At 42.8% G+C, this 16,384-nt stretch overlaps 3 protein-coding genes across 9 annotated transcripts in view; 1 reads left to right on the forward strand and 2 right to left on the reverse strand.

Annotated features, from left to right (window-relative positions):
• The window catches only part of Rim (Rab3 interacting molecule), a 105,334-nt gene extending 97,784 nt beyond the window's left edge, over positions 1-7,550 (reverse strand). For 4 of the 7 annotated variants that reach the window (XM_078183179.1, XM_078183180.1, XM_078183177.1 and 1 more), the window contains exon 1: positions 3,441-7,532. In XM_078183179.1, coding sequence (XP_078039305.1) covers positions 3,441-3,550 — 110 coding nt within the window. In that variant the 5' untranslated portion in view covers positions 3,551-7,532. Of the gene's footprint in view, positions 1-3,440 lie in introns of all 7 variants that reach the window. The other 3 variants (XM_078183182.1, XM_078183178.1, XM_078183184.1) reach the window with 2 other exon arrangements.
• A 703-nt stretch (positions 7,551-8,253) lies between these two features.
• LOC144471290 (exostosin-3-like) lies at positions 8,254-13,546 on the reverse strand. The gene is made up of 10 exons (XM_078183187.1): positions 13,037-13,546; positions 12,696-12,939; positions 12,088-12,628; positions 10,965-12,019; positions 10,692-10,902; positions 10,374-10,630; positions 10,182-10,309; positions 9,834-10,110; positions 9,647-9,751; positions 8,254-9,504 (listed from the first exon to the last, which is right to left on the reverse strand). The coding sequence occupies exons 2-10, from the start codon at positions 12,855-12,857 to the stop codon at positions 9,400-9,402; spliced, it is 2,841 nt and encodes a 946-aa protein (XP_078039313.1). The 5' UTR covers positions 12,858-12,939; positions 13,037-13,546; the 3' UTR covers positions 8,254-9,399.
• Positions 13,547-13,659: 113 nt separating this feature from the next.
• Positions 13,660-16,384, forward strand: Sccro (defective in cullin neddylation 1 domain containing SCCRO). The gene is made up of 5 exons (XM_078183189.1): positions 13,660-13,811; positions 14,352-14,565; positions 14,678-14,846; positions 14,951-15,164; positions 15,252-16,384. The coding sequence occupies exons 1-5, from the start codon at positions 13,809-13,811 to the stop codon at positions 15,429-15,431; spliced, it is 780 nt and encodes a 259-aa protein (XP_078039315.1). The 5' UTR covers positions 13,660-13,808; the 3' UTR covers positions 15,432-16,384.

The following is a 16,384-nucleotide window of genomic DNA, read 5'->3' on the forward strand; positions in this document are numbered from 1 at the left end:
GAAAGGAGATCCTTGGGAATACGGGGTGATTTCTCGTCCGGAGAGCCCCGTGGAACGTAATATTCCTTCTAGGGAGAGGGAACATTCCTTCGAGAGATTCTTCTAAGAATTATTCCTGACGTTATGCGAACAGTGTCCGCCTCCGCGACCAGTTAACGCGTTCAGACCTGGATTGCGCTTCCAGAAATAAATCCGGACTATAGGTTATCAGAAATGTGTTCCGCGTCGGTCTGAGGAGCTGGCGGGGAGCTCGGTCTGATTTTGAGAAATATCTTGGACTGAGTGTACCATTCTACGGCTTGGTTTCTAAGGCAATTGAGAGATGATCATCTTTGCACGTGCACGATTCTACGATGTCTTAAGCTCTTCACGACCATAGGGCATATGTATCTCCATAAAAAAATCAATCTTACTTTAAGGTAACATCGACCGAGGCTCATAAGGAAAATTATGAACGCATTCTACTAAACATGAACATTATTCGCATCTCTCAAAATCGACGTAAAATTCTACTCTTCTGCTAGGAATTTGGGTAAGTTACTGAAATTATACTTTTCATGTTCTACTTTCTTCATCTATTGCTTAAATAGAATACATTTATCAAATACATAATTTAACGAAGAATATCAAAGTATATATACTTTTTAACGGGTTAGCTGTCTTTGGCGAGTGTAATCGTCACGGATAAATGGCAACACAAGCTAACGGGTTAAGATAAATATAAATACATGATAAATTATTTATAGTTGAAGAAAGCGCCAAAAACACATATAAAGTAAGATCAGATGTTGGGAAGCCGCGACTACTTTTCAGGCTTCGGCAAAAGAATATAAAGATTCCTCTCGGAGGAAGATGTTAAATGGTCAGCTGACGAAGCGATTGTTGCCTAGAGGCTCGTATTAATTTGTGGGCGGTTTTAGTCGTAAAAAAGGACGTGTGAATCCCTTGGATTCAACGTTGCCGGCTCTGCACGCGTGCACGAAATAGCCTCGGCACGCAGGGATTGAAAGGTTACCGTCTATTTTTACCGGGATCGCCTTCCGATACGCGAGCGGGACACAGCTCTATAGGAGAACTAAAATTACCGTTTGATATCAAAGGGTTCGCGTCGCTCGACGACTGATCTTGTCGTCCTTCGGTGTCGCGCAGGACGAGAGGTTGCCTCGACGAGGAGTCTGGAAGTTTCCCGCGGAGCTAGTGAAACGCGGGCCACCCTCTATATTTCACCATCCAAGAATTTACCGTGCCAATCCAGCCTCTTTTACACTCCATCCACGGGCCGTAGCCTGCATACCCTATGCATACCCTATGCAACTGCAGCAGCTCGTTACCGAGCCACGTCAAGCTTGCCGCCACGCTGCCTTGCATTTTACATGCGTCCCTACACGTACTTGTCGTCCACATTACACGATCTCGCATCGGTATGGCGAAGCACGCTTTCCTCATTACTCTATCTCCGTTTCGTCCCTCTCAGTCCGACGTTGTTCGCCCTCTCCGTCTATCGTTTCCTCGATCCAACGCGTCCCCGACCCCCTTACGTCCCCTTTTACCACCCCCTCGGACGGCCACGGTCGTTGTCTCTCTTTCTTGGTCGGGACTGTTTTCTCACGTCCCCGTATTCCATCAGCGACAACCTATCAATAAAACGCCTTCCTCGGAAGAACAGCGCCCATTTTCCTCGGCGACGCCTAGCCTAGCCTTGCCTATGCACCCCTACCTCTGGCAACCGTAATTGCATGCGAATAGGGAAGCTGTCGCATCCGTCACCCACCCCCCGGCTCGGCCAGGTGCAACGACGCTTTTAGAATCCACGGTCTCTGATCCGGAGAAATCATCTATCTAGCTACCTGGCTGACTCGAACAGAGAAATGCAGTGCTCTGATCCGGGGGCCACGGAAGCTGGCAAAAGTGATGCTCGTGGCTTGAAGACACCGGCGGGAAAATGGCAATATACAGCCAAGGGGATCAACGCTGTGTCACATGCTTATACAGTGCATTAAAGTGTCCCCAAAAGAAGTTGCAAATCGTTTATCAGAACAGAGTTCCAAGTCTCGAAAGTAGCGGATTAATGGAGGTCGAGGCGTGTCTTTTAACAGAGAGGATTCTCGAGAACGGAATTAAAGATCGAATGCAGCGACCGACGGTGGGCCCTGGCAAGAAAATGAATCCTGAATACGAAACGTGTCTCGAACTATGTTCTTAAAGTTTCTAATTGCTCGGGGAGTTGTCAAGGCCGTTGGACCTAGGCGATTGAATCGACAGTTCGGTGGCACGGCGAACGAATCCGAGCTTTCGAAACGACGAAGATCATTAAGCTGGCGGCTTGATCGCTGGCAGGGCTTTAGACGACGGATTCTCATTTCGCGGCGCGAACCAGCCAGGATAATCGTCCGCGACGATGTGTGCACGACGATGAATACCTAAATAGGAGAAGATGCGGTGGGTATATAAAGCGGTCAAGGACTAGCCGAGCAGGTGAATCCAGAAAATACATGGAACGCGCTTGCGGCAACGGCAACGGCAATTTGCTGGTCAAGAAATACGTGTGCCGGATCGATCGGATATCGTTTCCTCCGTTCAGTAATTCCGATCGCCGACGCGTGACCGTTCCTCCACATTTCGTGGGCTCTGACTCTCTGCCGTCTGACCATTGAGGTCTCGTACTACTGGCCGACGCGACCGCTCTCTGACTTTGCGACGCTTACTTATTCATTCTCTTGGGAAGCCACGAGCACGGAGTCCTTGGTCGCAAAGGCCTTTCTACTACTGTTTACAAACTGCAAAAGATTGTGCTCCCAGTCGGCTCGCGGTAAATGTTCGTCGATATTTCGTTAACGAGAAATACCAGAGAACGATCTATTTGATCGTGAGCACTGACTTCGATCGTCAGCTACCGAAACTCGATTTTCGGGAAACAAATAAAGAGTGACTAAACTGCGGATGTAAAGTGTACATGCGAATTCGTTGAATCTTAGCACCTTTGTGAGAGGATAAAAAGACCTGTTTTATAGTGAATTGCACAAAGAAAAGCGGTGTCTCAATGTTAAAACATGAACTTTTACGTACGTTCGAAACTCGAGGACAAGAAATGTTTATTGGAAATTGGCCGAAATCTTTTGTTTCATTGCAATGGTTATTTTGATTATATGCCGCGCATGTACCAACTTTCACAGTCTGGCTACAATGAACAACCGGCTCGGAATAAATCTGAACGAGTCTCTAGAACTTGGGAAAGTACCAAAACAATCAGTGATTGGAAATCAACGGAAAATGTTCAGTGAAAGTAAATTAAAAGAAAAGATAAGTTAGATAGCTGGAGGAGATAAAAAGTCAGTTGTACAAAGTTGGATTCGTAAAATAGTTTGCATTCGAATATCGCGGACAGATTAAAATCGGCCGGTGGATATTGCGGGTTGCGAGAGGTATTATCAGGTACGCACCTCATAATCTCATTCTCCTTCTCGTCCTCCTGCCTCTGCCTTATCATAACCTCCTCGATGGTGCTCCTCTCCTCGGGGGTGAGGTGCGACATATCAGGTACAGCCGCCATCACGGACGTAAGATAGGAACGTGCACGGGAAGGTCTAATCGCGAGAAGTTTAGCGCGACGCGCGGGCCGGCGCACCACCGACGACGCCGCCGATGAGATGCCGCGACGAGGTTCGCTCGCCGCGCGGCAACGCTCCTTCCTACGGGATATCGCGTCCTTTCTACGACTACGGGAATGCTGCGTGGTACGGAGGGAGTCATCCGACACCTGGTAATCGTACCAGCTGGCCGCGACAACACGGTGTGCCCTCCTCCGCTGGACCGAGGTCTGGTCGTGTCCGGTGTTGCTTTTTCGTGCGTTGCTTTGATCGGTGCTCAGAGCTGGCGCACCTGTCCGCGCGACTGGTATCACGGGGGACTGTCTGTCGGTCGACGGCAACGACGACGATGATGACGATCACGATGATAACGTTCACGATGAGTACGAGGCTCGGCTGTCCGATACGGAGCACGGTGGGCTTTATCGTTCGCGCGTTATCGTCGCCGGAGGAGGAGGAGGAGAGGCTGGCTGCTCTCATGCGATGGTTCAGCTTCGCCGTGGCATCGACGCGACGCTGGCCGATGATGATGATGCCGCTGCTGGCTCCGTGATCGTCGTCCCCGTCGGCGTCCTTGTCGTCGGTGTCTCTCGTCGTACGATTACCACTGGCCGCATCTGTATGACAAATCATGTTCACAGGCTGTGTGGAGGTCCTCGCATTCTCTCTTCCGTCCTCGTGGCACGTCCTCCGCTCAAAGCCAGCTTCATGGAACGGCGCTCGGCTGTGCCCGGGTGTTCCTCGAAAGCGACCTTCGACGAGGTTCCTCCTCGCGTCCCCGATACGATGATGGCGGCGGTGACAGCGGCGGTGGCTGCGGCGGCGGCGGCGACGGCGGCGTCGGCGGCGTCGGCGTCGGTGACGGCGAGGTTAGGACGCGCGCAACCTCCTACTCTCTCTTGCTGCCACGAAGTACGCGTGCACTCGCAGAGAGCACCCTCACCCCCGCGTCGCCCCGAACTCCGTTTACCAGCCGATTCCCCCCGGTTTTGTTTACCCGACACACCGTTTCCTTCTCTCCCGCTGGCCTTCTTCTCTTCTGCCTGCTTCGGGCTCGTTCTCTGGTCAGCCCGTGCTCGTGCCCGTGCCCGTGTCCGTGCTCCGACCCATGCGGCACACTCTCGGGAACGTCTGCCGACTTCCGAGGTTTCGAGCGAGCCAGCGGCCCAGTTCACGAATACATCGATTGAAAAGGAAAACGGGTCACGGGTGACTCCGACGTTGCTGCGCTCGTTTCTGCCATACACACCGACTGGTCCCGGGTTCTTGAACTTTGCAGGGGGGACACACACCGCCTCCCTGGTACACACTTCCGACACACGCACACACACAGCACCCCAGGGCCCCCCAGGTGGAACGCTTGCCTCGCCGAGGCTTCCGCGCGGCCGAGCGATCGGACCAGATGGGTCCACCTAACCCTGACCAATCCCGAAACGCTGTGGCAATGGCTACGTGGTCGTGTTCCTGCGGGTTGTCGCTCGGCTTCTTTTTCGGAATCTCATCGATTCCAGGGAAAACGGGTCACAGGATATATGCTCTCCTTATTTATATTGTTGGTAAGAAAACACCCTTCCTCTTGCTGCTGCTACTGCTGCTGCTGCTGCGGTGTGGGATCGACGCGGACGATCGAACTCGTCTCGGCAGGAGCAGATATCGAATCGATCCAAGCGCCTCGGAAGTGTCCAGTCCGTCCACAGTTCGTCGCGATGATTCCTCTGGACGTTCGCTAGCTACCGAACGGACTCATTCGATGGCCGGGTGCCCGTGCACTCGCGCTTAGATCACCCGCCACGTATGCGTGTGTCTCGGTCCCGGACGATATTTAACGCCACAAGTACTCGTTACTGGCCGCGATTCACGTGGCGGCCGACACAACGATGGCGCTTTTCGACGTCTCTGCAGCGACCGCGACACCCACACAATCAATCGCCCTAGACCGGATCGTTCCACACCCACGAGAGAGCCGTTTTCCCAGCTGACCGGCTGTCCTCGAGGTTCTCCGAGACGTACGAGCACCACCGTCGATCAAGGGGAGCTCCTGTGTCAGTTGCTCGGCCTCGTCCTTCGATCTCTCGGGCGATCCTAGAGCTCCTGAAGAGTATGGATCCTCACGATTTTCGTCAGGTTAACAAACAGCCAGTTACTCTCTGTGTGTTATCGCGAGCAACACTCTCTCCCTTTCTGTCTTCTCTCTTACTATCCCTTTCTTTCTATCTTTCTCTCTCACTCACTCTTTCTCGTTAGCTCTCTCTTTCTCTCGTATTCCCTCTCGCTCTCGCTCGCTCGTTCTCTCTGTCCGTCTTTCTCTCTGCGGCGACGGCTGCCCGATATCCCTCTCTCGCACTGATTACACACGCGTGCACCAGAACAACGGGGCCCGAGTGGTCGACTATGGCCGAACGAACGATACTCCTTCACTTCCGTGTTTCCAGCGTTTCCCTTCTGTACGCTCGACGCAAGAACAACACACGAATGAGCTTATTCCACACCCCTAGCGCGCTTATGTCCGTCAACGCTCCGCGATTGGTACTACTCTCACTGACGGTTCGGCCTCTCCGTCTTTCTCCCGTTCCCTTCGATCTCTCTCTCCTTCTCTAACCACCCTGTGCCCAGTCCCTCCCCCCTCCGTTCGGTTCCGCACTCCGTCGCCGCCGCCACCGTTCGCCTACATCTTTCTCCCTCTACCCGGCTTCTATATCTGGTCCTATCTACCTCGCCCTTCCCTCGGCACAACGTCTACCTTCCCTCTCTTTCTCTTTCTCCGCGCCTGGCTCGCCACCACGGCTCTCTCTGCGCCACCGACCCTCTCTCCTCCTCCTCGGCAACGGGCTGAAACGAGACAACCGGTCCGCGAAGGGGGCTAATTTCCGGCCGCGAATCGACTTCCTGTTCGAATCCACCACGCGATGGATCCCGGAGTCCTGGCCCCAGGCGAGAGAATCCGTGTGCCCCGGCTATCGTTTCGGTCCGGCCACCATCGACGACCATCAACAAACGAAAATAATCTAACCGAGGAACCGGAGAGTCCGAGCCTTTCGACGCACGGAAGACACCCTTCTCCTCCTCTGTCTGTCTCCCTCCCTCTTTTCAGTCCACGACCGCAGTTGCGCGAACCGCTAACCCTCCCACCGTCTCCTGTTTGTCCATTACGGACCACTACCCTACTCGCCTGCACGAATTCTGGTTTCTCGTGGACGTGCCAGGACCTAGGTAGGGGAGATAGACGTCCGAGAGGACACTGGTCGGCCACCGCGCACTCCCGTGGATTTTTCCACGAACCCGCGACCGTCTCTCTGGTTTCAGGGTAAAGGGTAGCTTGGGCGATAGCCGGAGGAGCGTGGCGTCGCGAGTGCCAGCCGAGAATCGGCGTTCAGATACATCGAGAAGCGCCCATTCATGCGGTCTTAATAAATAATGGGATGCGGCGTACATCCGAACCAATAAGGACCACAAGCCGCACTTACGTCATGGAAAACCCCGTATTGATCGAGCTATAGGCCAATGGGGTTCACCGCCGCAACGGTGCCACTTGTCTCGTTCTGGCGGTGAATTCGAACGCTATCGAGCGACCGCCCCTGTCCGCTGAACCCGGGAAACTATGAACTATACGGTCGTTGTTATCGTCGATGCTCGTTGAATCGTTTGCTTCTTTGATAACGACCGACGGTATTTAGTTTATTGGCAAAACCACCAGGAAGTCCGTGGACCGTTTCGTTACGCTGTTCCGGGACGTTAACCGTAACAGTCGATGACATTGACGAAGTTTGCCAGAGTTGGTACGCTGCCCGAATTTCACCCCGACAAATTTTGGACCGGGTTACCAAATCCACAGTTCAACCGGCACTCGTAAAAACTTCTGGACTGTCGAATTCCTGTCCATAATTTAAATTTCGCACGACGGCGGCGCCTACGTCCGAAATTAGAAAGAATCTTAGCAAGAGATAAAGAAAGTTTGAATGAAACATCGGGGACAGGGAGTTGGCAATCGGCATTGATCACATTTGCCGGTTTCGTGGAAAAACAAAAACAGCTCGCTTTGACTGATGATCCAACGCTCTGTAATGGTCATAAGTTCACCTCCGCAAATGAATTAGACGTGAAATTTATTCGTTCCAGTAGTAAAAGCACGATATCGCCGCGACGGATCAGTAAAATTGGTCTGTTCTAGATCAGACCGCCCGGATCTACTTGCTGAAAGCGGTATACGTACATGGACATCAGACATCAACATGGAATCAACAATTAATCAACGTAGTTTCCATATTGTATTAACATGAATGAAAGTTTGTTTAACCGTTCCGATAAAGTAAAAGTAGAGAAAGTAGTATTAACGTCTATTCGATCAGACAATGTTCCGAACACAAAAATCTAATGTAACGAACTAATTTTAGTTCGTATGTAGAATCTTCCGTTTAAGAAATTTTATTTTAATTTTCTCGACTGCTTGGCCATTAAACGTCGATCGATCAACGACAATAATATTAAAATAGTCCTGCCAACCACTGCCGCCAATAGACTCTGCCAACCTGTTTCATGTATCCGTTTTTATGATACACAATGTACGGGCACGCATGATTAATGATACCTGGAGCAAAGCCAGAGATGCTCGGTGTTCGGGTTTTACAGACAGTCGGTATCGCATTTGAATTAATGTTAAACCAGACGGCTTTAACACCAATTAATTATTTCTTGCAGCGTGACGAGTACATTTCACTGTGAAATCATAAATATTATCTATATTTGTCTCTTTGAATGTGAACCTGACTTTGATTCTGGTTCTACATACAATTGGGTGTACAGCTTTTTAGTAGAAAATCAAATTTACAAAGTAGTGTTATCTTACACGCAGCAATAGTAATCGGGTGCATCCACCCATACGATTGCGTTTTATTATTTTAATTATGTCAAAAATAGAAGTATTAAATCATACAAGATCAAATGATGTGCGATACGTATATGTACAAATAGTCTTTAAGAGTATTGCGCAATTAAATATTAATGTTTACGGTATAACCAAATGTTATATTAACTTAAGATAAGGATCGTAATTAATAAAAATTTGGCACGATACAATGGCGCGACGTTGAGTAGCAAACTTCTATAAATAAGACTCTAGAATAAAATTATCTAGACAGTGCTATAAATTGGTAATGAGATTTTCAGCGCAAGGACAACTTTTTAATGTTTAATTTTAAGTGTATTTCGTTAATCGTTCAACAGCATTGTGATTTTGAATTATCAGAATTTGTGACATTGTATTTACATGAGCTACTGTTATTTACAATTGTAGTGATTATGCATCTGGTATGTAACTGTAACTATTTTTATTGTATTGGTCCTATTTTAAATAAATTATAATGCATTTCATATCGCTCTTGCAGATCTATTCATATTACATACATCAATAGGTGTGTAATATGAATCATAATATCGTATACGGTGCTCGATGTTTCATGCTTTCAATCGGTCTATTTTCAATATAAACAAATTTACCATAAGTTACCATAAATTGTGAAAATTGGTTTAGTATAATAACTTATACATACAACGACGTAAAAAATTTCATTGCATTTTGTTTCATATATCTTGCGACGTATAAATTTGTGTACAATTTTTCTTTAAGATGTGCAATGTAATAATGATAAAAAATATAATTAAAAAGAGAAGAGCGTTAAAAAAATCTCTACGATATTTACTTCATGGCATACCCCGTAGGAGACAGTGTATCAATTCAGTCAAAATTTTATCAAAACCATGTAAATTCTATCAAGTGACCATGTACTAGGTATTTACCTATGTAAAAATTAGTTCTCTATATAAATTTAAAACATTTCTGTTTATCGTGCGGTATCCTCGTTTTAAACAATATCGAGTCAGCTCGATACTGAGTATTTAAGAGAGGCATATATCCAAAAACCTGAAATAATAAATTAATACTTCCATATTTCTAAAAAGAAGCATGCGGATCCACTTATTAATACTCAAAAATTAAAAATTAAAATAAAAAATATACTTAAAAACTTTTAAATTATTCTATTAGATTTTTAAAAAATACTTACCTGAGAGAAGAAATTGATGCACTTGTGCCTCTCTTGAAAATGGGTATCGTCCTCCGACAGAGAAACTGGACAGCCAGGACATCTGAAAGTCCAACGTGATGTGACCTGAAAATACAGAAAACCGGGAAATTATTTATCAATTATAATAATAAATGTGGAACATATCGTGTGATAATATTTTATTAACCTTAACAGGTGGTTTTCTTGTGATGTGAGATATAAGGAAATTCATAGCAATGTCCTCACAATTCATGTATTCATCAACCTTATCTCGTATGGCCTGTGGTAGCCAATGAGTGTACAGATATGTGTAATGTTTATGAATGAACGCGGCTCCAGTCAAGACCATTGATAACTCACATGAGTAATTAGAATTATAGTTCCATGCATTATGGTAATTCTGGTCCCATGCGTGAAATCGACCAGGGAAACCAACTACACGATCCCGATGTTCTCTCCACACTCTACAGATATCAAGAGATCATAATTATTTTAATTTCATAAAGTCAAATAACGAGAACTTTAAATGTATTACCTAAATCCAAACATAATCTCGTCATGCCTCAAATGTGCATCATCATCCACTGAAAGAACAGCTTCTGTTTCGATAGCATCAAATGGCAGGAACCTATTATTTAAACTATTCCTCGACGCCTTTATGACCTGTATAAAACAAATTTTCACTCTTGAGTAGGAAGAGTCTTTCGTATAGAATGTTAAGGCTTACATGAATTGGAACTCCAATATCTGGCCATTTTAAATCTTCCATTGGCGATTTTGGACTGTTCCATACTACGAGAACTTTATTTAAATATGGCAATCCATAAAGTCGTGCCAAAGAGTTAATCAGGACTTGTTCTCGTTCGTAACTTAACATCACGATTGTAAACTGTTCTCTTGGATAGTTTCCACCCAAAGCTTCACTGAATTCTTTGCCCGCACCCCCTGCGCCTTTACCAATTGGTCTGAATCCCACTTCAGATCCTACAATTTATACAATACCAATAAAAGTTTTCTCCTGCAACAGGTGCAACGCTTTATTTACCAAGAAATTTCGCGTCGCTGGGAAGAACAGTGTCGAAAGGCAGCTGCGGATACAAATAAAATGGATCCACCCAGTCGTTCCAGATCTCATGGCCTTGAAGTAATATGGTGGTATAATTTCTCTTGAAAGCAGGGGACGGGTAAGGTGGTTCCAAAGGACCCAAACTTTCTTCCGCTTCTGGCTCAGCGATAATGGCATCAGACTTCAAAGGCTTAGGAAATATAAAATAATTAAAGACACTAAAAGATCAGACATTGTCACGGTAGACCTTACCACGAAGCTTTCGTTGAAGACACTTGGACTGGCAGTTTGTGGAGCTGGCAATGGAGGTATACCAAGTCGATCTCTAATAACTGCAACAATAGTATCTACTGCACCCTGTGCTGTGCTTAGATAACGTTCCCATATCAGCCTGCCTTGTCTACGCATACTCAGAAGATCAGTGTCGGGTACGGCGCGCAGCAGGAAATGCATTTCCGTTACTCTAGCCTTGGGTAAAAATATTGCAGCTCTACGCCAACTGATTACCTCGCTGTAACTCAATACTATTTGATCACCGCCTAAAAACACTGGAATAGATCCCGATCGCAATGCTTCGTACAATCTAGCTTGCATATAAGACGTCGTTACGAAAGAAGCATTGCTAGGAGCTAGAATTAAAGCAAATGTAGAATCTCGTAAAATAGCTTTCCTCGACGAATCAGTTCCACATAGAGACCAATCCAGAATCTCGACAAGACTTTTCTTCTCTGAAGCTGGTATGCACTCAAACTGAATAAAGAATTTATCCAAGGTCATTCCTGTACTCATTTCTTTGAGATGCTGAATAATGAAGGCATCAAGATTATTCTCATCAACTGATAATCTCTCTAAATCTATGTCTGTATCATCCATTTGATTTGCCATGGTCGCTGTTCTCGAAGATCTCATTTCTCCTTGAAAAGACAACAAATATTTTCTTCTTGCTGGCAACATTTGAGCACACTCCTGCCAAACATCGCCACCTGGAGGTCCCAAAATAGGTGGAACAACCAAATCGAAACCTTCATTAAATTGATTTCTATAAAACGTTGATTGCACTATTATAGCTCGGCCGGTGTCTACACCACTAAAAATATTCCCAGATTCTACAGACAGATCTCTACGTGCAAGGTTCAATAAAATGTGATTTCTGCCATCTCCGCCCCAATAAGGAAGTCCGTGCAATTTTTTTATGTCTATGAGGTTCCTATGTTTCTTATCCTTCTGTTCACTCGAGTGGACTTCTCCTATCAGTAATATGTATATACAAGCTTCAGCTGCATTTCCAGTAAGATGTGGATTGTATCCTATTAAGCAAGAACATATACCTTAGCTTGTAATGTACAAAAGTATTAATAATCACATGACTGCATACCCAGTGTTTGTTTTATGGTAGTTTTTAAAAATCCATCGACATCCCACCCCGGATTTATTACAGAGTATTGATCTGGATCATATAAATAGACTGGAAATCCACTTGTTAATGCACAACGGCTATGGTCAAAGCAATTATACATTTTACAGGAATGTGATGTAGGACTAGGTAGTACTACAGGAACAGAATCCATTAGTATACGCTTAGGAGGTGCCAATTCTGGCGTGTTCCTCTCCACAGCTTCCCTCTGAGCTACTTGTGCCTGCTCTACACTGATTTTCAGTCGGTCAAGATCTGTTTGTTGATGAAGCAGCTCTTGTTTTAATTCATCTATCTTTTGAGTTAAACTATTGATCTCCATCTGAAGCCTCTGTCTCTTAGCACTCAAATCTCTAAGCTCATTATTTACAGAAACTTTAATACGTAATAGCTCTTCAATTCTCATTTTCAGTTGAGAAGCTTTCATAGAAGTAAAGTCTTCAAAAGCTTCCAATGTGGAAAATGTTCGATAAATGTCTCTGTCTGGTGAATCAGATTCTACCTGTAATACAAAACATATTTTAACAGTATGCAAGAATTATTTATAAACATTTAAGGGTAATAAGCACCTTTGACAAGTAGTAATGAGTAAATAATGGTACAATAAATAAAACTGCAGAAGTTAGCATAATGATCCTGGACAACTTTATATGTGTTATCCAATGCCGCAGCTCTCTTCCACTTCCATTTTGATGGTACAATGGAATGAATTCTAACATGCTTCCCCCCATTGTAACTATTACAATAAACTATTATACATGATTACTCAAACCTCAAGCCTGTGAGATTGATTTGTTATCAATTGGTGCATTTCTATAAAAATAAGAAGAGATCAATTAAAATATACGATTCTTAACTATGTAAAAAATAAAACTATGTAATTATATAACGATAATAAAGCATTCCTCACCGATAATATACATAATAACCGGGTAAGTTCGATTAGCATCATCAACCAGTAACCTCACAAAGGAATCATTCTCCACTCATCTTCCTAGCGATCATAATTAACGTTCACTGCAGAAGCATTATTAAAAAAGGCTTGACGAATTCGTTTTGTTTGTTGTAGACACTTCCAATAAGATTCGTGTTAGGTCGAAATGCAGAATGATAGTTGTCAAAATTGCGGAAACATCGCATCCATTGCATGAACAACATTTAGGTTAACAATTCAAAAACAACATCTATGTCACTACTGTTGCACTTACGCGTTGACGTTTATTCGTTTGACTAGCAGCATACTACAACCTTGCAACTTCACAATGCAATTATTTATTTGTACTGGTCTAGGATTCACGACAACATGCTGTTGTTGTATCAGAATAACTTCGATATCATGATCATTGTCAATTGAACAACACGTAAAAAAAGAAGTCTGAATTGATGCCACTGACGACCGAACTAAATTACGCAGTGCTCTTAATGATTACATACTTCGTTTTTTAACCAGCCCCGCGCTAAAACGCGCGGCTCGAGAAATTAAACGTGTTCCGTTTCAAAAAACCCGCGACATTGTCCTCGAAATAGTTTTCCTTTGACAACGTCTGGTGGCATTGCTCCTAGCTCCGCTGCTGGTGTCTATTTGCATTTCTCGGAGCTTTTGCAGAACGTGCGCATGTTCATGTCAAGTGCAGTGCAAAGGAAATAATATTTTGGCTTTCGGGGGCCTAAAATTAGCTAAAATGGTGAGCCCATCGCGAATTTCTCTGCTGTATTTGTGTAACCATCTTCGCAGATTAATTTCCAAATACGTAACACTATCTTTTGGCGGGCGTTAACGAGGAAGTAACGAGAACATCCGAATAACCTATCGGATCTTTGATGTTAACAATTCTTTTTGCACGAAATACAAATCGGTTTGTCATTATACATTGTAATTAGACGATATTAGAAGATAATACTGTCCTATGTTGTTGAGTGTTTATGAAATGCATCAGTGACACACGAAAATCATTGAATTTGTAAATGTTCGTTTGATAGAATTGTACGCAAAGTATCGTAGCGTTTGTACACGTAACGAAGTCTTGTTTGTTTGTATATCTTCTTCGAGGTCTACGTCAGTGTAACGAAAACCCTGAGACTATGTATAAATAGGCTTGTGTCGAGAAGTTCTGTCCAAGATGGTGTGCAAACGAAAAATGAACTATAATTTTTTGTCACTGACCATGTCATATTTGTGTCAAGGTTTTGTTGTACTGAAGTTTGGTATTTAATTCTCATTGCAGAATAAGTTGAAGGTCTCACAAAGGGACAAAGTAAAGAAATTCATCACTTGTACACAAACTGGAGAACAAACAGCAATATATTGTTTAGCACAGAATGATTGGAAGCTAGATTTGGCGAGTGACAACTATTTTCAAAATCCTGAGGCTTATTATAAAGAGCCAAGAATTTCGGTGGACAAAAAGAAATTGGAAATATTGTACAGTCGATATCAAGGTAAACATAAAATACTTTGCATTATTAGTATGTAAATCAATATGTTTATCATATCAATTTTCTCTAATATCATAAATTTTTACATCTTATTGTAATCTGGTGATAAATGTAGATCCAAATGAACCAGACAAGATCACCGCAGATGGAATAATGAAATTTTTAGACGATTTAGGTTTAAACCCTGAGAGTAAATTAGTATTAATTATTGCTTGGAAATTTAGAGCAGAAACACAGTGTGAATTTACTAAAGACGAATTTATGAATGGCATGATGGATTTAGGGTAATTTAAACAAAATTATTATATTTTTTTTTCTTTTGTATAGTATATCAGTGCTAATTTTACATAGTATATAAAATAAAAAATAATTGAAATTGTTCTTTCAGTGTGGACAGTATAGATAAATTAAAAGCTCGTTTAAGTAGTTTAGAAAATGAATTAAGAGATCCTCACAAATTTAAGGATTTTTATCATTTTACATTCAATTATGCAAAAAATCCAGGACAGAAGGGTTTAGATCTCGATATGGCAATTGCTTATTGGAATATTGTATTAGATGACAAATTCAAGTTCCTGCAATTATGGTGTCAATTTTTACAGGTAGAAATTTGAAAAGAATTATTTAGAATCACTAAAATATCACAGCAAAGACAGAAATTCTTAAATATTTTTAATACTATTTTCTAGGAACATCATAAGAGATCAATTCCAAAAGATACGTGGAATTTGTTATTAGATTTTGCGCTTATGATCAATCCTGATATGAGTAATTATGACGAAGAGGGAGCTTGGCCTGTATTGATAGATGATTTTGTAGAGTGGGCACAACCTCGAGTTCATCAGAAAAAAGCTTTACTTATTCAATGATAAAATTGTATAATCATGTGATACTTGAACATATTTTTTTGATAAAGCATCATCATTTTACTTTGTGTACAGAAAATATGTCAGTGAGGTAAAAAAATGTTATAATTATTAGAGTCAATCGTATTGTATAATAACCTTGTAATGTAAAAAAAATTTTGCTTAAAATGAAAAGAATATTACTTTCTTACATGTAAAAGTTAAATATAATTAAATCGTTGTAAATCCAAATTAAATGGACTTTAAAGCTTTACAGCACTATTGTAAGTTTAAATTTACAATATTATACATCCATCTGTACAAAGTAATATGATGTATAATCAGTTTATTCTTCAAAAAACCGAGCAAGAAAAAATGTAGTAACAGGTTGCTCAATTACGAATGGTATTTGCAAACATTAAAAAGATCAATCATTGTGTTCCTTCTAAAGGATCTTGAAAGAAAAACTTCTAAGAAAGATTTGTTTCTACTTTTTTGTAGATAGTTATATTTAGAAATTGCGTTATTGAAAATTGTTATTAAATAACTTTTACGACATACATAACACTTGTAACATATATACAAAAAACACGAAGAGAAAAACAAATCTGTATTTTAAACGTAACGAAACTTTGGCACCGCTATACTTATCTTTTCATGGAAAAAGATTTGTTTCTGTTTTACTGCTACAAAGAAATATTTATATTGTAATTCTGAAAATACTATAGATGTTAGGAAAAATAAATTAAGAATTTTTTTACAAGTTTAAATTATGGGTTTCATTTATGATTATTGCAAATGAAACGGTTTGTTTTGTAATAAGTTAAAAATACATGATATTTTGAGCTTGTGATCACAACATAAAATTTCATATAGAATCAATTCCATTTTCTTGTTATCACTTCATTTTACAAAGTACAACGTGTGATTAATGCTTGTGTAGTTTTAGCCAAATACACAGTGAATTTTCGAAGCTA

The sequence above is a fragment of the Augochlora pura genome, chromosome 6, assembly GCF_028453695.1.
Source record: "Augochlora pura isolate Apur16 chromosome 6, APUR_v2.2.1, whole genome shotgun sequence".
NCBI classification, from domain to species: Eukaryota; Metazoa; Arthropoda; class Insecta; order Hymenoptera; family Halictidae; genus Augochlora; species Augochlora pura.

Coding starts and splice junctions, on each gene's coding strand:
- LOC144471290 (XM_078183187.1), bottom strand. CDS start 12,857: ATGGGGGGAAGCATGTTAGAATTCATTCCATTGTACCATCAAAATGGA. Junction 12,020..12,087: donor TACCATAAAACAAACACTGG/GTATGCAGTCAT, acceptor CTTGCTTAATAG/GATACAATCCACATCTTACT. Junction 10,903..10,964: donor TCTTCAACGAAAGCTTCGTG/GTAAGGTCTACC, acceptor ATATTTCCTAAG/CCTTTGAAGTCTGATGCCAT.
- Sccro (XM_078183189.1), top strand. Junction 14,566..14,677: donor ATTGTACAGTCGATATCAAG/GTAAACATAAAA, acceptor TGATAAATGTAG/ATCCAAATGAACCAGACAAG. Junction 15,165..15,251: donor TATGGTGTCAATTTTTACAG/GTAGAAATTTGA, acceptor ACTATTTTCTAG/GAACATCATAAGAGATCAAT.